General features: G+C 37.7%; 1 protein-coding gene across 5 annotated transcripts in view; it reads left to right on the forward strand.

The window, feature by feature from the left end:
• The window catches only part of LRCH1 (leucine rich repeats and calponin homology domain containing 1), a 121,214-nt gene that overhangs the window by 42,048 nt on the left and 52,948 nt on the right, over window positions 1–26,218 (forward strand). For all 5 annotated transcript variants that reach the window (XR_016461850.1, XR_016461851.1, XM_090131712.1 and 2 more), the window contains exons 2-6: window positions 13,770–13,914; window positions 16,818–16,944; window positions 21,671–21,776; window positions 22,280–22,416; window positions 24,786–24,913. Coding sequence is in view for 3 of the 5 variants with exons in the window: in XM_090131712.1 (XP_089987838.1) it covers window positions 13,770–13,914; window positions 16,818–16,944; window positions 21,671–21,776; window positions 22,280–22,416; window positions 24,786–24,913 (643 nt within the window). In the remaining 2 variants the exon portion in view is untranslated. The remainder of the gene's footprint in view (window positions 1–13,769; window positions 13,915–16,817; window positions 16,945–21,670; window positions 21,777–22,279; window positions 22,417–24,785; window positions 24,914–26,218) is intronic.

Here is a 26,218-nt window from a genome sequence, read left to right on the forward strand (position 1 = left end):
ACCACGTGCAAATAATATGACCGTCTGTATACAGAGAATGCAGAAACAATTTTGAAAATGTAGACTGTTCCTGCTGGCAATAAATTCTCTCGTCTCCAACTAAAAGCTGCGTGAGGCAGCTCAGTGATAAGCATTTTATCAGTTGATTTATGTTCCTGTGCCAGAAGAAAATAAATGAAATCAATATCAATATAGATATCAAGGAATTATTTCTGTTTAAATAATGTCTTCATGCAACCATTTCAATGCATTTAATATTCCATGTGTAATGAGGTTCTTTAGTGTGTTTAAAATAATAGTATGTTAGCAGGAGTGGTGATTTTCAGGGTTTTTTTTTTTTTTGCCTCTGTGCATATATGCTGTGCTTATAAGCAAGGCTTGGGAATTTGTTCCCATCTATTTTTTGCTCTCTTTAGTGAAGAACTGTTGTAACAGTCACACGACTGCATACACACGTATTTGAATTGAAATTAATTTTCTTTTAAGGAAAACCAAAGAGTTTTGGATGGATGTAAACTGAGAGAAATGGGAAAGTATAATAATGTGACTTTAAAAAGATCAACTTAGAATAACTGATATTAATACATCGTCAATTCTCTATCGCATTGCATGCATAACTTCTTAAACATTAATGTGTTTGGTGATTTCTTCTTTTATTGCTATTTAAAGATAATATTTCCTTATTTGTAGGAGTTCTGTTTTTTCTAAAACATATCTGTATATTGTAAACTTTATTTGATCAGGTTTACCTTGAAACAACCATGGGTGTGTTCCTAAGCAACCATATTAATAATCCATAAGAAGAAAATACTACTTTCAGTTTTGAGACTCTATCAGCATTCAGAATATGGATAAACAGGGTGGTTCTCAGTTGTTTTCCCTTCAATATCTGTAGGGTCGGAAGTGTTTTGTCACATATCCTGCTGGAGGTCATTACTGAAGTTAGACACCAGACAGGTTTTCCAGCACTCAGTAAGAGGTGTTATTCCCTTTTCTCACTTTTGTCTTTGACACAGTTAAGTGTGAATTGCAGGAGGACTTCACTGTATTTTTTTTTTTTCTATTATGTGCTGTGTTGTGCAACAAGCTGTGCAATTGCGTGGCAAAGGGAATCATAGAATGGCCTGGGTTGAAAAGGACCACAATGATCATCTAGTTTCAACCCCCCTGCTATGTGCAGGGTCGCCAACCACCAGACCAGGCTGCCCAGAGCCACATCCAGCCTGACCTTGAATGCCTCCAGGGATGGGGCATCCACAACCTCCTTGGGCAACCTGATCCAGTGCCTCACCACCCTCTGTGTGAAAAACTTCCTCCTGATATCTAACCTAAACCTCCCCTGTCTCAGTTTAAAACCATTCCCCCTTGTCCTATCACTATCCACCCTCATAAACAGCCGCTCCAGGCCTCTTATCAGCCTTTTCTGCTCCTTCAGTTGTCCTCCTCATTTTTTATTTTTATTTTTTTAGTCTATGTACTGTTGTTAATTGTTGCAGAAAAATAGTGTGATTTAATATTCCCTTTGAAAAATGCCAGGCATTCTGTAAAAATGCTTGTTAACTTGGGAACATTTGCAAGATGTGGTTAGTTGGCATGGTGGGGCAGAGCTGGCAGTTGGATGAGATGACCTTAGTGGTCTTCTCCAACCTTAATTCCATGATCAGGTAATGTGTATTCACTTGATTTATCTTCTAAGGGAGTCCCATGGTATGCCCTTGATCTTGCTTATTCCCAAGACAGTTATACCGAAAATGCCTCCTGCATGTAAGACACTGGAGAGAGCTGTAGAAGGATTTGGTATCTTCAGATGATTCTGGCAGAAGATTTCAGGTGCAATGTATAGCAGGCTTTGGTAGTTTCTTTAGTTTCTTAAATATATTTAATTCTGGCATTTTTGAATATTGAGATGCTTGTCTCACAAGCCTGAACTAACCTTGTAACAAAGTTTTACCAACCTTTTAACATTCTCCATTAGTTAAAAAGCGTAACATATAATAGGATTTTCTGTATTCAGTCAATAGCTATAATTAGCTTTCTGTGAAATCAAACACTGTTGTATGCAGGAAACAGATCAACTGCAGATAATTTATAGCACAGCAGTTGTGTAGGATCTTAGGTTGCCCATATACCTTGTGATCATGTAGCCTTTTGAGTAAGGCCCTCAGTGTATCTGCAGGTGATGCTAGCAGAGGGCTCAACAAAAGGCGCATTAGGAGCTGTTTGTGTTCCAGTTCATTTTCTACTATCTGTATCAGCCTTGAATAAAACCATTTCAGAGATGAGACTTCTTAATAAAGCATAGGGAACACATAGAGGTATAGGAATGCCATCTCTTCAGGAAAGAATTACAAGTTGAATGTTCTACTCTATCATTTTGTGCTCCCCCCCGTCCCCCTTTTTTTTTTAAGCAGAAAAATGCATTTAAAGTAGTATATCTGCTAACGTATCTCTTTAAATTTATTCCCAAAGGAATGAAATTCCTATCCAAATTATTGAGAAGGGAGGAAAAAACAGAGTGGCCCCAGCAGGGACAGGGAGGTGATTATTTCTCTCTACTCTGCTCTTGTACTCCAGATGGGGACTCACTGTGGCCAGGTCTGGAGCCCTCAGTACAAGGAAGACAGAGCTGTTGGAGAGGGACCAGAGGAGAGCCACAAAGATGATCAGGGGACTGGAGCACCTCTCCTACAAAGACAGGCTAAGGGAGCTGGGCTTGTTCAGCCTGGAGAAAAGAAGGCTGCAGGGTGACCTCATTGCAGCCTTTCAGTACCTAAAGGGAGACTACTACTAGCAGGAGGGGAATCAACTCTTTGAAAGGGTTGACAACTGCAGGACAAGGGGAAATGGTTTTAAGTTGAGGGAGGGAAGATTTAGTTTGGATGTCAGGGGAAAGCATTAAATGGGGAGGTTGGTGGCCCTGCCTGTGGCAAGGGGGTTGGAGATTCATGATCTTTGAGGTCCCTTCCAATCTGAGCCATTCTGTGATTCTGTGAATGTGTACACTGTTCAGTCCAACAGAGCTACGTACTCAAGTTGAGAAGTGCCCTGTTTTGGAGTTAATGCTGATTAAAATTTGAGAGAGTCCTTGTAAACTTTTATGCATTTATTTTTTTAGAGTAAAAAACACTGGCAACTTGGGAGTGAGCTATATGGGAGTGCTTTCGTTATTTAGAAAATTGTAATCTGGACATAGTGCCTTGAATAGCTTTTAAATAAAAGAGTTGTTCTCTCATTTGTTACATCCTATTCTTAGGGGGCATGACTAAATGGTTTGACACTTAAATACTGACTCCAGAGAATGCATATAACAGTGAGCTTGTAGGAGTAATTATGCTGTCTAGAAGGTGACAAAATAACTAAATCACCAGTAGATCATTCTTTTCTGCCTTTATATTAATCAGCTTGCTGATTTAGGGGGTCAACAATACTACTTGCTGAGACAGTCTGTTGTGAGGTTATGGTGGAAAGTATCAGTTATTCAATGTTGGAGTGCATTAGTGACTCCAAAATTGAATCAACTCATAACTGTGGACTTAAAGATCTGAATGGGAATATAGGCACCAGCTAGTGGCAGTGATAATATAACTACTGTTTGCTTCCTCACTGATGGAAGAACTGCTGAAAATGGACAGTTCCTCTCACAGTTCAGCCTGGTTTAGTGTTTGCTAACCCTGCACATAGGAGGGAGGTTGAAACTAGATGATCATTGTGGTCCTTTTCAACCCTGGCCGTTCTATGATAGTAATGATTTTAAAATGTATATGCTGGATAAAGAAACCAACAAGTTCTGTCTTAAAATCTTTTCACTTTCTGCTGCCGCAGTTGTAAATGAGGTCCCCAGATGTCCAAGTTGCAGTCATGAAGTTTTTAGTCCATTTCCTCCTCGCACAGAACCTGACTGACATGGAGACTTGACCAGGTTCACAGTTTATGCAGCAAAGGCTTTTGTTTTCTCAAGGTAATTTAACCCCAGCTATTTCATGGCACGTTATCAAATTATCAAATCAGCAGGAAGAAAGCAGAAAGAATAATAAGATTTCTTATTTTATGTAACAACAGTGTACATGCAGTTACTGGACTTCTGAAAGCTAGAGTAGGCAGATCTTAGCTTATGCTGTTCTCCTCCCTACTGGGTTATGGTAACTGTAGGGAAATAACGCTGTCCATCTGCATTTCTTAGGACACGTTTTTATCCCCCTGTGTTGTGAGTTAACCCAGGGGCAGCTCAGTACCTCAGAGTCACTTGCTTACACTCCCCAGGTGGGATGGTGGACAGAATCAGGAAGGTAGAAGTGTGAGAACTCAAGAAGACAGGTTACTGAACAAAGCAAGCAAAGCAGAACAGTGAGTTAATTCACTGCTTGCCATCAGCAGGCAGGTGTTCAGCCACGTCCAGGCAAGCAAGGTTCATCATGTGTTTATTGGGAAGATAAATGCCATCACTCCTCCTTCTTTACCCCAGCTGTAATTGGTGAACCTGATGCAAGATGGTATGGGATATACATTGCCATGCAGTTGTTATGTGCCAAGAGCGCTGATACTTACCTGTGGTTGGAAACAGGCCTACAGTTGCTACTAATTTTTGCTGGCTTATTTCCACCTAGGTACCCAAGTAAATACACTGGCAAGCATAATGTGATTTTTGCCTACCCTCTTACAGGCATCAAATTGTTTATAACTAGAAAGAGAATGTGTTTGTGTTTTTTCTTCCTTTACAGTCTTTTTGCATCTATGTGTCTGATGATGGATTAGAGATTCAGTTACATTTCTGGTGTAAACTGTGACTTGTTAAAATGGTTAAAAAAAAATAATGTTATCCATAGTCCCAACCCATCTTCTTACTGACAAACATTACAACTACGTGACTGAAGGAACTGGGTTTGTTTTGTTTTGTTTAGTCTGGGGAAAAGGAGGCAGAGGGGGGGACCTTATTGCTCTCTTCCAATACCTGAAAGGTGCTTACAGCGAGAGCGGGGCTGCTCACTGGTGACAGGTGACAGGATAGGGAGAAATGGCCTTAAGTTGAACCAGGAGAGGTTTAGGTTGGATATCAGGTAAAACTTCTTTACTGAAAGGGCTGTTAAGCACTGGAATAGGCTCCCCAGGGAGGTGGTTGAGTCCCCGAATGTGTTTGGATGTGGTGCTCACGGACATGATTTAGCAGAGGGTTGTTAGAATTAGGGTAGTATGGTCAGGTTGTGGTTGGACTTGATCTTGAAGGTCTTTACCCACCTTAGTGATTTTCTGGTTTTCTTTTCCCTTAAGAAAACAAAGTTGTTTTTTTTTTTTTTTTTTTTAAAGCAGAAGAATTAGAAGGTTGACAGAGGTTGTAATAAATGTGAAAAGAACCATGGAAGCAGTTAAATGGAATGGGGCTCTTGTTACAAAATTGACAGGTTTAGTGATTCCAGATTAATAGTTTGCTTGTGTTTTAAGGATAGAGACAGTATGGACTGTACTTACTAGTTTTCCTTTTTTTTTTCTTTTTTTTCTTTTTTTTCTTTTTTTTATTTAAGAGCAATCACCTGATTAGTTATTATAGTTGAATTCTTTGTTTATTTCAGGATTTTCTTTTTTGGAACTTCAGTCTCAGGTAATGTTGCTGTCACGATTCCTGCTTGAATTTAGATAGCTGAAGTATTTCTCAGCCTTATCTTTCAGATTTTTCAAATATACCTCCTTTCTAATAGTCACATAATTAGCTCATTGTTTAAGGGTGTGCAAAATGGAGTAAGTAAACTTTCATAGTACAGAGCAGCTTTGTGTTGGTAAAATGTCACTGTTAAGTTTTGTGAAGTTTCAAGAATGGCTGTGGGGGGAGTATGTGAATAATGAAAGTAAGGCTGATTAACCCCAGCATCTGTGTGAGATGTATGGGCAGAAAAGGAAGTAATTAAATGAGAAATCTCTACTTCCCCTGTTGCTGTAAATTGGCATCAGATCGCTCGACCGTATATTTGTCTACACACCTTTGATGCGCTCAAAGATCAAATAACTTCCATTAATTTCCTTGTTTGAAGGAAAATCTGTTACAGAATGTGGCACAGTTCAAGTGTAAAAATGAATTAAAAATGAACATATCTGTATTTTAGTCTGTCAGATATGAAAAATAACCATCTTTGTAGTGTGGGCAGCTGAGTTTCTTTTCAGCAGTCAGTGATGTTCTAGCTTCTACATAGTGGGAAATATGAGGTAACCCTTCTTTGAATAGTCACCAAGGCAGATAATGCAGAGCATAAATGGTATCCTTTCTTTACAGCTTGAGGAAAAATAGTAATAGGCTTTACAACTGAGAATGAAGTGAAAATCTGTGGCATTGTGTTCAGCTTATTCTTTCTGGTAGCATTCTGTCTGTGGGCTGGAAAGCTTCTAGACCACTAGATCGGATCTTTGCTGTGTATGAGTGCATCATAGGGAATTCCCCAGTGGAAAGTGTTAGTTTCCAAAGGAAACAACCTGAAGAAAGGAGATCTTTAGGGCTGAGACAAGAGATGTATAACAGAAGGCAACAGAGTATATCCTTGCAGGGATCTACTACCATCTTTAGGATAGAATGTAATGCGTGTTTTTACTTGATCTTTCCCTCTTCCCTGCAATAAGTGGCTTGTCTGAAATGGGTTGTGTTTGCATACAGTTTACAGCTTTTGAAGTTTTCTTTTGAACTTAGTGAAAGCTGTGGTCGTTGTTCTTTTAGGGAAGAGCCTCATAATTCATGTGAGTGTTATTCATGTGAAAAGACTGTAAGATATCTGAAAGTCCCTGCAGGTAAACTGTGTGGGCAAACTATGATTTCAGTGTTCTGTGCTAATAATTAAAGTGCACCCTTGATGGCTGAAGCAAATCTGGAGGACTTTTCAGCATTGAGGTATCCTTTTTGTTTCTGTAGAGGAATCAGGGAAGATCCAGCTTCCATAGGAGTTGTCTGTTCACTATTAAATTTTCTTATACATGCCATTGCTAACAGATTAGGCAGATAACTAAGATGATCAGCTGGCCAGTGTGTAGTTTGAACACTTACTCAAGTATTCTCCATGAACCAACCTACTTTGAAGGCTGAAAACAACAAAGAGTGAGTTTCTAGTTTATGAACTGAGATCCCAGATCTCTTAACACCTCCATAGTGTTCTGCAGGAAGAATTGCAGTGGTTTTCAGTGTGTTTTTAGGGAGCTCCACAAACTTCCACACTAGGCTGATCTTTTTTTTTTATGGCAACAAAGGTGTCTCAAGAACCTTATTTTCTGCTAGCCTTAACCCCAAACTGCTGATGTCCTAAAGAGGAAGAGATGGCGGGTAAAGGAGAAAATGTGAATGTTTTATGTTACCACCTAAAGCTAGGCAGTAGGACAGAGCAATAGAAGCAGACTGCTGCATTAGCATCCCCTTTCTTTGTCCAGGCTTGTGATGTTCTGTTGAGTATGTTACTTGCAGAGACGTTTCCTTTGTCTCTGAGGAACTGGAGTGTGCTTGAGTTAACCATGAGAATGCGTTTCCATGTAACCATTACTGAGTTAGCACTTCCCTTGTTCTCTCTCCTTCTTTTGCTCACCCTTGAAGTTTGCTCAGTTTTAGCTTCAGGAAGAGATGGCTGATGACTTTGGGTTGCTTCAGGATAGTTAGAGCTCTACTTGAGAATAAATGTGGATAGCACATTGTTTACACCAGCAATGAATACACTTTATTGGGAGGTTACACTGCATTGTGGAAAAGTAACCCACATATTCTCTAATGGAGTGGCAAATGAAATACAGCAGCAGAACAAGTGATGTCTCTGGGGAGAAGCAAGGCTGTATGCAAGGTCTTTAAGTGCATCATCCAGTTTCTCATGCTATTCCTGGCTTACCTAGGCTTAGTACTGCTTTGGCTGTAACTGCAGACAGATGAGAGAGGTTTTTATGTTACACCTGAAGGAAGGCTGGAGGAAGGTGTTTTTTTTTTTTTTTTTGAGTTTTTGTGTAGGTGTGCCTTGCTATTTCTGTGCTTTCCATTCCTTACAGATGGTCTGGGCAGCGCTGCTGCAGGGTTGGCCGGGTCTGTGAGGGCGGGACTCCCTCTTGTGGTAACATCTCCACCAGGCTTTGCACTGTGCTTCTCTCGGTGTTGCTTTCCTTCAGCCTCCTGTCATTTCTCCCTCCGAAATCCTGAATTTAGACCCTGATAACTGCGGTCAGTGAATGATTGCTATGGCAATTGTGGCAATTGACAGTAATACATAGAGTTCATAGAGCTGCACAAAGTAATGCTTAGGTTTTATGTGTGAAACAGCAGTGTCACTTCATAATCTGGTCAGAGTATTTTTCCACCAGAATGCATTGGACACAAGATTTGGTGGAGGTCTGTGCAACTCACTTTGTTGTGTGTATAGCATCTCTGGCAGTAGAAGTGGCTGGTGACAGTAGGAGCATCTCCAGGGCATTACTCAGTGACACTGCCAGCTAGGGATGGGAAGCAGTGGGGGTAAGATGTGCTGCTCTGCTCAATAACACCAAGTTTTAGAGTGTATCTCAGAAGCCTGCAACATATTAAAGTCGTGCTGCAGTGTTTTCACAATTAACATATGGCATTTGTCTACAGGATAATGCATTCTCCTGCCACCTAGATGGAAAATAGGCACAGTTTTTCTAATAATAGACCATTTGCCTTTGCCACAGCAAGTATGGGTGGGATGCAGAGTTGCTGAAGGCCTAAAGTGCATTTAACTACTGATTTCAGTTGTCTGAGATACAGTACCATCAGTTCGTGACTTTAATTATCAGTTAAGGTACAATTGGCTCATATGGAAATGCAGGCCTCCTAAAAGACAGCTGAAAACAAGGGAATGGTAAAAATGGTAAAGCTCCATATGGTTGTATTGTGTGTTACATATGCTTTTTTAAAATGCATTTCCCAGTGTTTTTTTATGCATAACTTTCCTCTGAAGTTGGAGTTGAATTTACTGTGTTGTTTTTTTTTTTAAGCTCATGCAGTGTATTGCTTGAATTTTTTGTCAATCCTTTTTTTTTCTTTGTCAATCCAATTCAGACATCTCATTTGAATACCTTGAATGGCATCTCAGTACAAATGCAAATACCTTCTTCAAAATAATTCCTGTCTTTTGCTTGGTAAGAACTGAAGACTACAAAAATAGGAACTTGATGGGCCATAGTAAAGGTTGTTTGGGTGATTTATTTTTTTTTTTTACCATTCAATTTCTCAATTTTGAAACTCCATATCTAAGAGATTTCTTCTATTTCGATTATATGTTTATTATTCTTTTCCTGCTCACTTGTGGGCAGATTCTCAATTCTAACTTGGGCCTTTTGAAGGTTTTTTTTTTTAAATAAATACAAGTTTATAATGTATTTTTCTATAATCTGAACATTTTAAATCACTGCTTTTCAAGAAACTACATTCCTTAAAAATCTTGGCAAAGATTTGTGACGTAGAAATGCACGGGCATATTTATCTAATGGATGACTGGCCTTAAAGCTCTGTATGGTCAACAAATCAGTTGCAAAGGTTGTGGTCAGCAGTGGGATTTCACTGGGGCTCCAAGAACTGCAAGGTTATGTCCCGAGGGTGGGCTCAGCAATCTCTGCTCTGCTGACAGCCTGGAGCCCTGTGCCCGTTCCCCAAACATGGCTTGGAGCCAGCTGTGAGTTGCTCCTTGCTGGCCCCAAATTTTGCTTTTCATTGTTCACTCCCAGCTGAGGAAGTGCTCGTTTTGTGTAGTTCCTGTCCAGCTTCCAACATAGTAACATTTCTTTGTACAAAAGCAGTGTCGTTGCTCCAAAATCGGAGTGATTTTTTTTTTTTAAAGATCACGAATCCATTTGATATTTTTCTTAGCTGACTTGCTTATTTTTTTGTGTTCCATTCCTTTATTTTGGAGTTTTAACAAACTTGTTTTTGGCAGGAAGAGATGAAATAAAGCCAAATGGTGTTTGAAATAAAATACTGAATGAACAGTGTATTCCATGTAAAACATACAAAGCTTGCTCTGGTGCCCTCCCCACTGCTGGGCTATTTGTCTTTGTGTTGCCCGTTCCATAATGGAATAACAGGAAGTAGTCACCTCAAGTTAAACCCATGTATAGTTTTAGTGACCATTAATGTACCACAATGGATTCATTACTTTGTGGATTAGAAACTGGAATCAGCTTAGTCAAAACTTCTTTAAAGTCTACCAAATCCTATCTGTCTATCTGTTCCTTTCTATTTCTGTAGCAAAAGCAAGTCTCTACAATAATGGCATTATTTTTAGTTGCCCTGAGGTGTTTTATATATATATATATATATATATATATTAATTAATGAAGCAAGGGTGTTGTGCAGCTTTGTGATTTGGGAAATATGGAGTTGAAAAAAAAAAATACAGTAAAAAAAAAAAAAAGATTTGCCAACTACTTCTATATTTTAAAAATGTTTTCAAAAGCTGTTGTATAATAGTTTCTTTATTCTTCTCTTTCCTGGAGTAATGAACCCAATGAAATGAAACATTTTCAAAAACTTTCTGAAAATGTTTTGAATTGTGACAGAAACAAAATGCAAACACTGGTTTTTCTCATACGGTTCCAAGGACTGTGCGGTTTTGTTCAGGCTTAGTAATGACGAATCCTTTGTATAATAATTTAAATCTTAAATATCAGAATATACCTGAAATACGTTAGAGCTAACTGTCAGGTGCAATACTTACAGAATCATAGAATCATAGAATGGCCTGGGTTGAAAAGGACCACAATGATCATCTAGTTTCAACCCCCTGCTATGTGCAGGGTCACCAACCACCAGACCAGGCTGCCCAGAGCCACATCCAGCCTGGCCTTGAATGCCTGCAGGGATGGGGCATCCACAACCTCCTTGGGCAACCTGTTCCAGTGTGTCACCACCCTCTGTGTGAAAAACTTCCTCCTAATATCTAACCTAAATCTCCCCTGTCTTAGTTTAAAACCATTCTTAGACATTCTTAGACATAAGGAAGAACTTTTTCTCTCAGAGAGTGGTCAGGCACTGGAATGGCTGCCCAGGGAGGTGGTGGAGTCGCCGTCCCTCACAGTGTTTAAGAAGCCTCTGGATGAGGGGCTGTGAGATTTGGTTTAGTGCTTGTGGTAGCAGTGGTGATGGGAGGACGGTTGGACTAGATGATCTTGTAGGTCCTTTCAAACCTTGTGATTTCCCCCTTGTCCTATTACTTTCCAAAAGAGACAAAAGTACTTTGGTGTAAGTAACATCAAACTAATTATGTAACTTTCAGAAGTTTGTGTAAATGTTTACATAAACATATGGGATACATTATCAAGTTCATTTGCAGAATGTTTCCCTTTTCAGCATTGAAAGATGTACTTTCCTTCCTGGAATTTTCAAAGGCACCTAGAAGCTCCCAGGCTTCCTTCTCACCTGCATCATGTACAGATGCTCCTTTTTTGATTGAATAAAGCTGAGTATTAAATAAGAGTATTAAATAAAACATACAGCTTTTCACAGAGTCAGAGTCATAGGGATTGGAAAGGACCTCTGGAAATCAGAGAATCCAGCCCCACATTTCCTACAGTATGTTCCACAGGAAATCATGCAGGCAGGTTTTGCGTATCTCCAGAGGAGACTCCACAACCTCTCCGCCTTGCTCAGCAGATATAATTCTGTTCTTATTGTTATTTAGGAAGCAACAAGAGATATAATACTGTTGAAATGAACTAAAACCTATGATAACTTGACAATAATAAATAATTGACTTCCTTTGTTGTAAGTTAATTGAATTTCTTTGTTGTATACACATTGTGTCTAACACCCCAGTGTCCTAAGTGATAACAGGGAGGATTTTATCTGCTATCAGCTGTGGGTATTTTGTTTTGTCTGTCTTCACATTAACAGTCTTGAAGCCCTTGAGAACAAAGGATAGCAATAAGAACAATTTTTAAAATGTAAAAATTGTAATAAAAATAATAATAAATAATTTTACTGTGTTCTTTAATGTCTGTCAGAGGAACGGGATCAATCTAGATGCTCTTCCATTTCTTGGAAGTCCAAGACTTTTTCTGGGATAAGGAAAGAGTAGTGTCAACAGATCATTTAATTTGATGTGAAAGGAAATAAGAACAGAATTGGAGCTGGGGCCTGGGTGGTAGGCAGCAGTGTTAGTAGCATAGAGAGAAGTAACACTGTTGTGTTCCCAGTCTTAGCTGTGTGTATCACTTTCAGAGAATCAGAGCAAGAGTAAGGCCATTCCTCATATACCACCCAGGTCCCTGGAGGTACTCGTCAGCCTAGGGCTGAGTTCCAGTTTACTCTTCAGAACCACCCTGCTCCATCCCTGCTATGGGATGAAATGATAGCAATGGTGTGGGGATGTCACTACAGAAAGTGTGGCTTAAAAAAGGGGAAGCTTTTCTTTGAGACCAGATTGTAAAGTAGGAAGATCTGGTGTACAATTCTTAGTCATAACATGTTGGTCTTCTGTTGCTAGCTATATTTATTATCAGATATTATGGCAGCAAGGTAGGGAACCTGTGTTAAGTTTTTTTCAGAATGCCACACATGGGAAACAGAAAACAGGAGAGGATTAAGCACTGAAACAAAGGATCATTGAAGAGCTTTCTTCCACTTTAAAGAAAGGGTGGCATTCACAGATTTCCTATCTCTTGGTTTGATTGCAGAAGTGAAGGAAAGTAGAAATAGAGATAATGCTGCATCTAGCCACCATCAAAGTCTCCTAAGACAAAGAAGAACATTTCAAGCATTGCTGTATTATAGTAACTTACAGGTGAATAATTTTGACAGAGGTGCTCAATTCAACCACGTTACCATTTGAGTTAGCAGGACTGCTCTCCCTTTATGCACTTGTGGGCTATTGCTGTTGTCTTGGTCAAGTTTGGAGTAGTGAGACTGGTTATTGTTGGAAGTGAAGCAAAGTGGAGGCTGACAAGGGGAATGGAGAGCGATGAATTGCAGTTTGTGTTGCAGGAAACAGGAAAAACACTAAAAGTGATAAAACTTTCCTAGTGGCAATAGTTTTGAGCTGAAACTGCACCTGTGTACAGCAAACTGAGCCTGACGTGGCAAAATTAAGATTTTCAAGCTTCTGCCAGCTTGTTCACAAAAGCAAAATTATTTTTATGAGCCTGAAAAGATGAGATGCTCTAGAAGTGTGTTTGCTAAACTTTGGATCCTTTACCTTCTTGCACTTAAAGTAAGCTTCAAAAGAAGCACTGAAGGAGCAGGGAAGGAAGCTTGAGCTAGTGGCAACAAAGATACAAGGGGATCAACAAGATCGATTTTTCTTGTATCCTTTCTATCAGACATCTTTTGTTGTTTTTGTTTGTTTGCTTTGCTTAGGCATATTCCTGTTCCTTCCACTTAAGAGATGATCATTCTCCAGATCACATTATCAGTCTGATTGTATGAATGACTTTTGTGTTGTTTCTGATGATAGAACACAGTTGTTCTTGCGTATGTCTGTTTTTGTATCGGTCTTGAGACGCAGTATTTGAGCTTTGGAGTCTTTACTGGGTTGTGGTTTCAAGTATTTTCTCAGCATATCGAATCCTGCAAATAATTACTTTTTATTAGATCAAATAAATTTTAATTGAATGTTTGCTCTTTTGCATACAGTCTGTTCCATTTCAAAGTTCTAAAGGCTAGGGCTAGTTTTATTTTGTTTAATAAAACATTGGCTTTATTTGTTGTCTGGCTTTAGGATTGTATTTATTTCCTTTTATTAATAAATAAGCATAATTTTTCAATATGTGTATTTCTGATGGTTAAAAAAATGTGTTTTCTCTCTTTCTCTTTTCAGATCTATCAAAGAACAGATTAACTGAGATTCCTACGGAATTGTGCCATTTTGTGTCACTGGAAACACTAAATCTATACCACAACTGTATTAAAATTATACCAGATGCCATAGTGAACTTACGAATGCTAACTTACTTAAATTTGAGGTAAGTTTGTTTACCACATTTTCTGTTTAATTGCGAATGTGTCAGGAGTTTTTGTCTGCACTTTATGTTCTTGGAACAGTTGACTACATTTTTCTTTTTATTGCAAACCATAATCCAAAAAAATCATTGCTTGTAGATGTAGCTCTCTATATGAAGATGCTGTAAAGGCTAAAATGGAAAACTTAGTTATGTAAGGATGGACTAAGTAACATGCATCCTCTTCTTCCCTTTATTCTTTGAACAAATTGAGAATGCTAATTAAAACAGCATGGTTGGATTCTTTTCATTCTGACTTGATAATAAATAATGCGAAGTTAGGTGTGCTTATTGCAGGGACAGAGGATCAGTGCTTTTCTCAAGGGAGATGGACAGGAAAAGTGATTTTTATCACTAACATCCTCCTCTTATGACAGATTTATAATTGCTACCTTTTTTAGGAAGAAGTGACAGAGAGTTAGACATCTCTGTCTCTCTTCCCAGAAAACTGTTCATGAATACTAATCAATATTGAGAATGTCTATTGGTTAAAGTGCAACTGAAGGTGTTTTTGCGTTCGAGAGAGGATATATGTCAGCACTTTTTCATGTGGGACAAGGCACGGAGGTTTATTTGCAGTTGAGTATATGTAGAAACTGTAATAATAGATATAATAATATGGGATTTAAGAATGAGGTTCATGTGCCATGGAATTCTAATTTTGGTTTTAAAACTGAAACAGAATAATGTGTCCTGAGTACATAGAAACACAGAATCACTCGGGTTGGAAAAGACCTTAAAGATCATTGAGTCCAACCACAACCTAACCATGCTACCCTATGCATACTACCCTACTACATGCACGCATGTGAAGAGTAGGACTTATAAATTGGAAGTAGTGTTACAGTTATGCATAAAGAAATTAAGATTGGATGAAATCAAATTTGCATAAACATCTCCATAAATTTATGAGTTAGAATTAATTGTCTCAGTGTAGTGATGGAATGTGAATCATCGCAAACTCATAATACTCAAAAGTTGCTATCAGATATCACATTAAAGTTGGACATTCTAAACAAATGGAAAATTTACAAGTTTCACTAATTAAAGATGCTTCCCTCAACTTAAAATCTCCTGAAATAATTTTCTCTTCACTTGGACATGACCTCCCCCAACACAAGTTGAACACAGTAAGCAATCTGTCGAAGAGAGTTTGATTTTGTAGCTATGTTACTTCCTGGCAAGAAAAAGACAGCCAATCTAAAATGAATATTTCTGTGTCTCATATCAGGAAAGCCCAGATATTAAACCGAGCTAGAAAGTAATGCCAAGAGATGAGTGGTATCCACAAAAGCACCGAAACTATATATGAGTTTTATTTAAGGAAATTGTTTTTAAGCAGTGTGCTTGGCAGAGGTGTCTCACTTGGCAGAGGTGTTCAGGGAAGCCTGTGAGTGTTTTGGAGCTGATCTTGTTTTGTTAGGCTCTAATTTGAATAAAGAAATATATGGCATGATAAGTAATACCTTCTCTTAAAGATTAGGTCCTATATTCTGCTTGTTGGAGAATGCTGTTCTTCTCTCCTATGTGTCCCAAAGCACTGCTAATGAAAAATGCAATGGAAAGCACCCTATAAAATCTTATTTTTGTTGTATGACTTAGTCAACTTCTGGGTGTAATCATCTGAAACATTTTCCCATGAAGTTAAAATAAATCATTTTTAGTATCACGGAATCATAGAAATGCAGGGGTTGGAAGGACCTCAAGAAATCATAGTTTGACCCTCCTGCTAAAGCAGGTATCCTACAATAGGTCACACAGGTAGGCATCCATATAGATCTTGAATGTCTCCATAGAAGGAGGCTTTACAATCTCTCTGGGCAACACAGTTCCAGTGTTCTGTCACCTTTACCATGAAGTAAAGGGTACTACATAGTACAGAACAGTCTTGTAGTGTAAGGTTGTTGCAGTCTACCCTTTTTTTTGTTTGTTTTTTCAAATGATGAAGGAAAATATTTTGAAGTATGTGGTCTATAGGTTACAGGACAGGGAAATAAGTTTTTACTTGCTCTTTTAACACTTAAATGAACTTTGTGAGATATTAAAGATGTACATTTTTTCTTGTTCTTTGGTTTTCACATTACCAAAATGAAAAAGAAAGTTGTTCCCAATAGAGCGAAATGTTTGTTAGGTAGTCAGAATACAATGATAAGTAATAGCAGTTTTTATGAATTGATGCTAAATTGAATTGTTGCCTGGCTACCTTCTATCAAATTAGGAAAGGGATAATGTTATGGCTTATATTCATTTATCAGTGAACAGGAAGCAGATCAGGAGCAAAAAGGATGCATTTAAAAAGAGTATATTTTTTTTCTTGTGGACTTTGACTCCTTACAAAAATGTTCACCACTAAGTTTGGGATGTGTGTGAGGTTGGAGGAATAACAAGTACAAAGTGATCTTCAACTATAAATGTACTATAAAAGAAATAGAGAAAATAACCAGTTAATCTGGAATTCTGTTTTGTTCATTTTCAGGTTAACTAAAAGCCATATAGAGTAGACTGTAGTGAAAATATAGGAATATTGAAATACCTGCTAAGTACTGCCTCAACTGAGCTTTTGGTGTTCATTAGGAGGGGAAACAGATGAAAATCACTGTTAAATTGTTGTTAAAGTGATATAATACTTTTTTATTTTTTTCCCCCCAGAGTGGTAGTTCTCCACAGTACTGTTTAGTCAGTAATGCAGGTATTTTTGATCTACAAATGTTTTCCTAAAGATTGCAATTCCAAAGCTTGTGTGTGTTATCTGCAGGAAATCTGACTCATCAGAATGAAGGGGTTATACAACTAAAACTTCATGCAAGTATGCAGTAGAATGTCATTGGTGTTCTTAATGGTTGTTTTCTTTCTTTGTTTTGTTGCAGTCGAAATCAACTTTCTTCTTTGCCAGCTTGCCTGTGTGGTCTTCCTCTAAAAGTCTTAATTGCAAGTAACAATAAGCTAGGTTCCCTTCCAGAAGAGATAGGTCAGCTAAAGCAGTTAATGGAACTGGTATGTTACTGATTTTGCTATTTTGTTTTTATTTGTATTTAGGTAGAATCATTAAAATAATATTTGCAAAGATGTTGGAACAAATGCCTCATACTATAATGCAAGTTTTTAACTTCTGAAGTGTATTGAGTAGTAACAGTAATTCTCTTTTTTCTTTGCTCTTCAAGACCATTCTAAGCAACGTTTCTGCCTTTGTTCATTCAAAACTCATCTTCTATGTTTAATTTCTTCACCTGTTGTACTGAGTACATGCTCTGGTACCTCATTTTGCTGTATTTCAGGTTCTGGCATCAGGTTCTGCAAAGCTGTACTGTCATCCAACACCACCTCTCTTCTTCCCTTCTCCCAGTGCTGTCTGCTTACCACGTTGCATTCTGCTAATGAAGCTGATCTTAGCAGTCTGTCTGCATTTTGTTTCACTATTTTTGTCATGCAACTTTGCTCAAACATCTGTCTAAACAGATTTACAGACAATATTCCTCTTGGTTTTTCAAAGTTGACTGGATGACTACTATTTCTGCATTGCATCTGTAATACACTGTCTAACAAATGAGAATCAGTGCAGAAATTATTTGATACTTAACTTAAAATTTATTTAGTTATACATAATTTTAGAAACAATATATATGAAATTATGTATATAAGTGCTTCCCTTTTCTCCCCCTTTATCTACATCTTTTTATGTTGTGTGCTTCCTGAGCTGTCTCTGGCACGTGAGTAATGCCTTGTGATTGTTTCTGTTCACCTTGACCTTTCAGTTGGCAAAGTTTTCTGAAACTGCTAGTTTATACAGAGCAAAACAATGAATGTGAACTTTCTCCCAGCTGCTGGCATCACCATTGGCTGCATTTATCATGTGCCTCTTGTTGCTATCAGAAAGTACCATATTGACATTTTTATAATAATAATTTCTCCACTGAATTCTGTTGAACTAACCTTGCTTCAGGAGCCAGTGCTGCTACTGAGTCCTCATATATGAAGCAACAACTATGGGGCTTTCTCCTTTCTTCACTTTTTCTTGTATAACACTTTATGGTGTCAGACATACTATTTATTGTAATCACAGAATCACAGAATTGCTAAGGTGGGTAAAGACCTTCAAGATTATCAAGTCCAACCACAATCTGACCATACTACCCTAATTCTAACAACCCTCTGCTAAATCATGTCCCTGAGCACCACATTCAAATGGTTTTTAAACACATCCAGGACTGGTGATTCAACCACCTCCCTGGGGAGCCTATTCCAGTGCTTAACAACCCTTTCTGTAAAGAATTCTTTCCTGATATCCAACCTAAACTTACTCTGGTGCAACTTGAGACCATTTCCCCTCATCCTGTCACCAGTGAGAAGAGACCAACCCTGCTCTCGCTGTAAGCACCTTTCAGATATTGGAAGAGAGCAATAAGGTCTCCCCTCAGCCTCCTTTTCCCCAGGCTAAACAGCCCCAGTTTCTGCAGTGTCTCTCATAGGTCATGTTCTCTGAGCCCTTCACAAGCCTTGTTGTCCTTCTTTGGACTTTCTCCAACACCTCAGTGTAATGAATCTGGTTTGGGAAGGGAAGTAGTTATCCTCTATATCAGTTTTGTTCTATTTTACTGATTTTTAGTAAGTAGTAATAGTTTATCTAGCAGTATTTTTCTTAAGGGATTTAATCAGGTTACTGAAATTGTTTTGATTGAATTACCTTCAAAAACGTGTCAGATTGTAGCACTGTTTCTATTGTGCTTAAAATAGGTTCAGTAAGAGATTATAGGTTCAGTCTTATTTACGGCTGAGCAGTACTAAACACATCCTAACTTAGGGGATGGAATGACTGGACAGAACTGTTAAACTGAAGGAGTGAGTAACAATTCTTGTTAGATTACGCATATTTCTGTTCAGATGCCCTCATTACTTAGGTTGGTTCTACCACGAGTACTTTGAACATTTCCAATGAAATAGGTTGCATTATTATGACTGAACTGTGATGAAGCACTGAATTGAGAGCTGTATCTGTATTGTTATATTTACCATCATGCAGCTTAGATAATAAGGTGGTTGTTATTCTAGAACTAATAGAGGGGAAAAAAAAGATTAGATCATGCTGCAGTTGTTGCATGAAATGTTCAGCTGTGTGAGAGGATTGCCAGCCTGAATAGCATGCAGGTGACACTACCAAACAGCTCTTTGGCAGGGTATGTTCTTGTTTTGGGACACACACAATACTGATGGTGATCTGGCCCAAGAGATCAGTCCTGAGAGGTGGCAGACACCAAATGCCTGCATTCAGTTCTTGGTTTACCAGCACTTTGGCAAGCATCAGATTTTCAGTGTTTTACAGCTTTTTTTAGGCTGCTTGCAGTAAAATCTGAATGTACATGGCAAATGGATTTTCTTTTTTAATCTAACTTTTGAAACAGGTTTTACTTCTGTGGTCACTCTAGAAAGGTAACAGCAGTTATGCTGCAGGTTAGGTCAGGTCTTCCCAAATAATAGTTTTCTTCCTTCTCTTCTTTTTTTATTGTATTTTTATATTTAGAAACGTTTTGTAGCTGTGACATTGAATGACTGGTACATTAATTAATGTTAATTTTTACATTTTCTTTTAAATTGTAGGGTAGGGTTCTTCTGTGTAGTTCAATAGCTGTCTTAAAGGCATTGAGCTACATGCCACAGAAGTTGCTGTTAAACTTCAGGGAGCCTTACTTTTCTCTAATTGTGAGAAATTATCCATGTTGTCATGCCAGGAAGTAACCAATGAGGACATAATGATGTTAATGCAAGAAGCCTGACCTTCAGCAAAAACTAGCCCTGTAACCTGAGTAGTAGTTTGGACTTGATTTCAACTGTCTGTGGATGCCCATCAAGTGAAGTTCCAAACTGCTAATTGCCACATTTCTCCAAAAATATAATTGGCTTGAAAAACACAGGCATTTGACTTTGGCAATAATGAAAGCAATACTATCAAAGTAATAGGGAAGTTTAAGGTAAACACTGTCACATATATACACATGAAGTATAGTAAGTATAACTGGAATAGCCTTCTCTATGCATAGTAGTAAAAAAAAAAAAAAAAAAAAAAAAAATCTGAAGTTGGATTAGTAGGATACAACCATCTTTAGAGCTCTGGTGAATACTGACATGCTGTCATAAGAGATTAGTCTTTTTGTGAATGTTTTGAGGCTGTGCACTGTCAGACATTCCTTTTGCACTTCCTTTAAAACTCTTTTCCTGACTTGTTCTGATGTGCACATAAGTGTACTTGATCTAGAGTTTCTCTACCACAAGGTGACTTTCAATTTCAATTTTTTGCTCTAAAGATGAGTATCTAATTATAAACTCATTTAAAGTTTGTAAATTGAAAATAGGACAGTAAAACTTTAAAAATAAATGATCTGGGAACATTGCAATTAACAGCATTGTAGTTTGGGTAAAAAAAGCACTTGTTAACTGGTGTTTTTAATTTCCTTGTCTTAAAGCTAAAATTCCCTGACTCTGTTTTGACAAGGGAAGGAAATTTTGGCAACAGTGAGATGATGAGAAGAAACATGTCTGATAAAAAGAATGTCTGACTGACTGACTTTTAGGAATTCTGTAGTTGAAGAGCTCCCATGTGCTGTACAAATCCATCATCTGAAACAATCAAGAATGGGCAAGAATCCTCTGAAAGGGGTACAGAAGGATTTTACCCTTAATCTGTTGGGGAAAATTTGGCATTACCCCACTTGGCTCTCATATGATAGAGGGCTTTTTCTATTTTCTATTCAGAAAGTAACGTGACTGAAGCTGACAGATTACCTGGCATTTGGCCACAGGTTTCAATGCACTTCTGATTTCATGCTGAGTTTAGACAGTTTGGCAGTTAAAGTGATAGCTAATATGTGATAACTATCTTGTTTTAGACTGACTTAATCCAATAAATTGATTTTTATTTTTTTAGAATGAATTCATGGCAGTTTTTTGTGATAACTCAATAGCGATAATATCATAAAAATATCATACTTCACAGTAATGCTGGTGTGTAGGGAATGTTTCCTTAAAATAATACTCACTTGTTTAGCAACATTCAACACTTTAAGCTAAACTCAACTTTACAGCAGTTATTCCTTTGGAAATGCTAAAATGACCGTAGGTTCCAAGACTCTAAAACCAGCTGAATTCAGCCCTCAAAATCAGACCTGCTTAGAACCTGTCTAGGCTTGTAAGAATGAGCTGTTACAGTAATATGTTAAATACCTTGTAATTACTAGCAAAGCGTACCCTATTTTAGTATGGCCTGCTATTTGATTGAATACATGCCTTTCATGCCTTTTCTGAGCATTATTATAGAAGAATGTTACTGTTTTCTATTTATTCTAATCTTTGCTTTGGTATTTTCTCTATAAGAATCTTTTTAAAACTCAAATTCACACAGTAAAAGTTTTATATATAATCCAAACACGTTTTAGTTTATATAATCATGTTGCTGAAATACTTAGGTGAGCAAAAAGGTAGAACATGTTAAACAAATTATTCTGAATGTTTGTACAGAATTAACTTTCAAAATTAACTTCTAAATAAATATTTGCTCTGGGTTGTGAATAATGTGTCAATGTTTTCTCACGTCTCGTTTTGCCCACTGAAGGCAGGCTGCTGATAGTTGTGTGTTTTCAGTTTAATGAAGTGTTACACTGATAATAACATATTAGCTGCAATTTCTCACTTTGGAGACAAAAGTTCATTATTTCTGTTTCTTTTGCTGTAGGATGTCAGCTGCAATGAAATCACAACTTTGCCACAACAGATAGGCCTGCTGAAATCTTTAAAAGAACTGAATGTCAGAAGAAATTACCTCGAAGTTTTACCCCAAGGTATGAGTTATGAAAAGATCTATCATAAAGGCATTAGGATTTTTGGTATTTTGAAAGTCTTTAATCATGTGAGTAAGTAATAACAGAAAATAACTACTTTGCGTTGGATTGTTTTCTATTTGAGTTCACTGTGTGTCTGGAGACAATAGCATTAAAGACTTTAATTATCTTTATGATTCTAGGTATCTTAAGCTGCAAAGATGCTTACCTGTGAATGCAGATAACTGTCAGCTGCCTCAAAGTGTTTTAAAATCTGTTGTCACTTGTGTATCATTAACATTCTTTTCCTCCATTCTATACAGGAAAGCAAAAAATTCCTGTCAGAATTTGTATTTTTTAAAAGGTGGGGGGTTGAGAAAAGAGAATATTATATCCTGTATTTTATTCTATGACGAATAATAGTTCTTCTTGTTTTTATCTGATGATACAAAGAAAAAAGTTTATTTAGAAATATTATTTTTTACAAAAAATCAGTACCTTTTGTTTTTTTCTGTTGCTTTTAGAACTAGTACAGCTTCCCTTGGTGAAGTTCGACTTTTCCTGCAATAAGGTGCTTGTGATTCCCATTTGTTTTAGAAAGATGGCACAGTTGCAAGTACTACTGCTTGAGAACAATCCTTTGCAATCTCCACCAGCACAAGTAAGTAACATCTGTCATTTAAATTGTGCTTTAATATTGGGTGGATGATAACTTAGTCCATAAAATGTCATCTTCTGCAATTGCAGGTGTCTGAACACGAGTGATGACAGACATTAGTTGTGGATATATAAACAATTGCAGGTGTCTGAACATGAGTGATGACAGACATTAGTTGTGGATATATAAACAATAAGACAGTGTCCTATATTCTGTGTGTCTGTACACTATTTGAACCAATGCTATTTTAGAAGATTTCCACTGCTAGCTACCTGTTCATTTTGTTGCTCCTATCTCCATCTGAAACTTAATGTGTACATAATTTTGAAAAAGAAGGTTGTTGGGAAACTTCCTTGATAAATCATGGAATCATAGAGTATCACAGGTTGGAAGGGACCCACAAGGTCTAACTACTGTCTCCACGCAGGAGCACCTAAAATTCAAACCTGATGTCTGAGAGCATTGACAGTCAGCACTTAAACTTTGGCAGATTGGGATTGTGCCCTCTGTCCTGGGAAGCCTGTTCCACTGGCCATCCCACCCTCTGGTGAAGAACCTTTTCCTGATATCCAGCATGAGCATCTTCTAATGCAGCTCTGTGCCTTTTCCGTGGGTCCTGTCACTGTCACCAGAGAGAAGAGATCAGCTCCTGCCCTTCCCTTTCCCTCGTGAGGAAGCTTCCATGAGGCCTCTCTTCGGTCCCTCTTCTCTAAGCTGAACAAACCATATGACTTCAGCAGCTTCTTATAGGTCGTCTTCCCTTCTAAACCCTTCACCATCTTCATAGCCCTCCTTTGGGCACTTTCTAATAGTTTTATGTTCTTCTTTTGTTGTGCCCTAAATTGTACACGGGATTTGAGGTGAAGCTGCACGAACAGAGAGCAGAGTGGTATGGTCCCTTCCATCACCTGCCTAGCAGTCCATGACATGGTTGGCTCTTTTGGTTGCCAGTGCACACTGCTGACTCTGGTTTCCAACAGCCAGAACCTCAAGATCCCTTTCTGTGGGACTGCTCTTCAACCTCTTGTTGCCTGCTCTATATACATATCCAGGACTGCCCTGTCCCAGATACAGAATTTCTCTTGTTAAATTTCATGTGGTTGGTGATTGCCCAGCAAGTATATCAAGATCTCTCAGGGAGGCCTCTCTGTCCTTGAAGGAGAACAAATTTCATTGGGCCCTGAAGACCAGCTGGAGCAGCAAATCCTGCACATGTTCAGAGCTGCCTGGGATTTTGTTTCCCTGGTCATGGTTTTCCAATTCAGGGTTCTAATAAAAGCCCATTTCTAGAAAGTTTTTTGCTCTTATTTACTACATATAATGCATACATATTCTGGCAGCCTAGAACATAATCTACATGACTAATTTTTTTTACTCTATGTATGACAATAAATTTACAGTAGAAGGAAATTAAGATCATGTTATGAACGTAGACCAAGCTGAGAAATGATCATAAATCATAAACTTCTGTTTGCTGCTTAAGGACAACTTTGTTGACTTACTGGACCCTAGATTCAAAGTTTATCTAGTATGCTTGTTTTAGATCAGCAGCTGTTGAAGTATTTGAGAGTTTTTATTACATTAGAGAAGCTCCTTTCTTTAACTAACCATGGTGATGCAATTTCTAAGCTGAAAACATAGAATCATAGAATTTCTCAGGTTGGCAAAGACTTTAAGGATCATCAAGTCCAACCACAACCTAACCATACTACCCTGACTCAAACAACCCTCTGCTAAATCATGTCCCTGAGCAACACATCCAAATGGTTTTTAAACACATCCAGGGATGGTGACTCAACCACCTCCCTGGGAAGCCTATTCCAGTGCTTAACAACCCTTTCTGTAAAGAATTGTTTCTTGATATCCAATCTAAACTTTCCCTTGTGCAATTTGAGACCGTTTCCCCTCATCCTGTCACCCAACAAGCATGTGAGTTAAAGAGTGCAGTCAAAGAAAAGAATGTAGAGGCAAGTGAAAAACATCATAAAGATGCTTGAACACCATAAAACCAGTATGACAATATGTAAAGGACATGTTGGTTAATTAAATGTTACTATTGACTAATTTTGTAGAATAATGACTTAGTTTACAGTTGGTAATAGGCCTAAATATGTTTTATTAATCATAATCCTTTATGAGAGTATTTGGATTTTGTAAAATATAATACATTCTTTTTCAGTATCCATACTGGTGCACTCAATTGATTCACTTATTGAAGTTGTTCTTAATCACTTATTTAAAAATAAAATGTTTTTCTTTACATTATTTCTATTGTGACCTTACGAGTTGGTTTTCAGGTAGTTTTACACTAAGCGAAATTTGGAATACATTTCCCTTTTTCTACATATAAACCCATCTTTTTTTCCTAACAGATTTGTACAAAGGGGAAGGTGCATATATTCAAATATCTGACAGTACAGGCCTGTCAGATTAAAACAGCAGACTCACTGTATCTTAATGCCATAGAACAGCCACATTTGCCACAACCTGTGGAAGAAAGGTACGAAAAAAGATCAAACTTATTTTTCGCATGTAATATTTATTATCTTGGAACAAAGTGAAAAATGGTTTTATCCTTAGCTTCTACAGTTTTTGTTGTTTAGATTCCATTTAGACAGCTCTTTTCCAAGCAGAACTTTCTTTTGCTTTATTTTATTCTTATGAAATCCTTAAAAGGATTTAGATAAAGTATTTTTAACAACTGATTCTGGTTAAAGTCAGCAGCACGTTAGGAAAGAGCTTGGAAGTAAGCCTTTGCTTAAATTTAACTTTCTACTAGTATACTACTGGAATATATTGAAAGTAATTAAGAGGGTAGTATAACCTGGTGTTGGAACTTCATTGTAAATCTATTAACATCCTAAAAAGAAATTCACTTCTTGCTTCATTTTGTGATTTATGTGTTATTAGAGTTGCGTAATTCTGTTAAGCTTTTTTTCTTCATAGAATCACAGAATGTCTTGAGTTAGAAGGGATCTTAAGAACCATCCAATTCCATCCCCCCCACAGTGGATATGGTTACCACCCACTAAATGGGACTGCCCAAAGCTCCATCCAGCGTGGCCTTGAATGCCTCCAGGGATGGGGCACCCACCGCTTCTCTGGGCAGCTGTGCCAGTACCTCACTCACCTCTGGGTAAATAAATTCCTCCTAACATCTAATTTAATTCATCCAGCAAAGAGAATTGAGTGGGTGTTGATATTCTTTTGAAGTGAAATTAAATTTTATTATTAATTTATTTGGCAAAATGAAAGACAATGTCTTCAATTTCTTAGATCAACAGAGGGAGATCCTTTTTACGGGAATCTTCGTAGCTAATTGGAAACCAGTTCGTAGCCAGCTCTTTCTTTGCCAGTGTGAGAAGTTTATATTAAACAATCATGGAAAAATTATGGGGATGCCCAGTAAAAACAAAATGTTGATGAAAATACAGAGATGTTGCTGCTAACACTCTGAGGGGAAAAAAAAAACACAACTGTTTTAGAGTCTCCCTGTCAATTATCTGGTAAAGGGCTAGTACAGAAAGGATACCAGCTGATAACTAGCAGACCAGTGTTCTATCACAAAGTACTAAAGCTAAAATAGATGCTTGAGGATGTATTCTTACTGTTTAACCTTTATCTTTCTTATGATATATTCAGTTAATTATTTGAACGTCTGTATGTTTTGTTTAGTTGGAAAATATGATGCTTTGCTTTAGAGAATTATTTCACACTTCAAAAGAAAAACACAACCTGGTTAAGATTTCCACAGTACTGACAAAAAACACAGAATGCCTTAGATTCAAATAGTCGAACACCTCAC

This window comes from Phasianus colchicus, chromosome 1 (assembly GCF_987193195.1).
Source record: "Phasianus colchicus chromosome 1, bPhaCol1.hap1.1, whole genome shotgun sequence".
NCBI lineage: Eukaryota > Metazoa > Chordata > Aves > Galliformes > Phasianidae > Phasianus > Phasianus colchicus.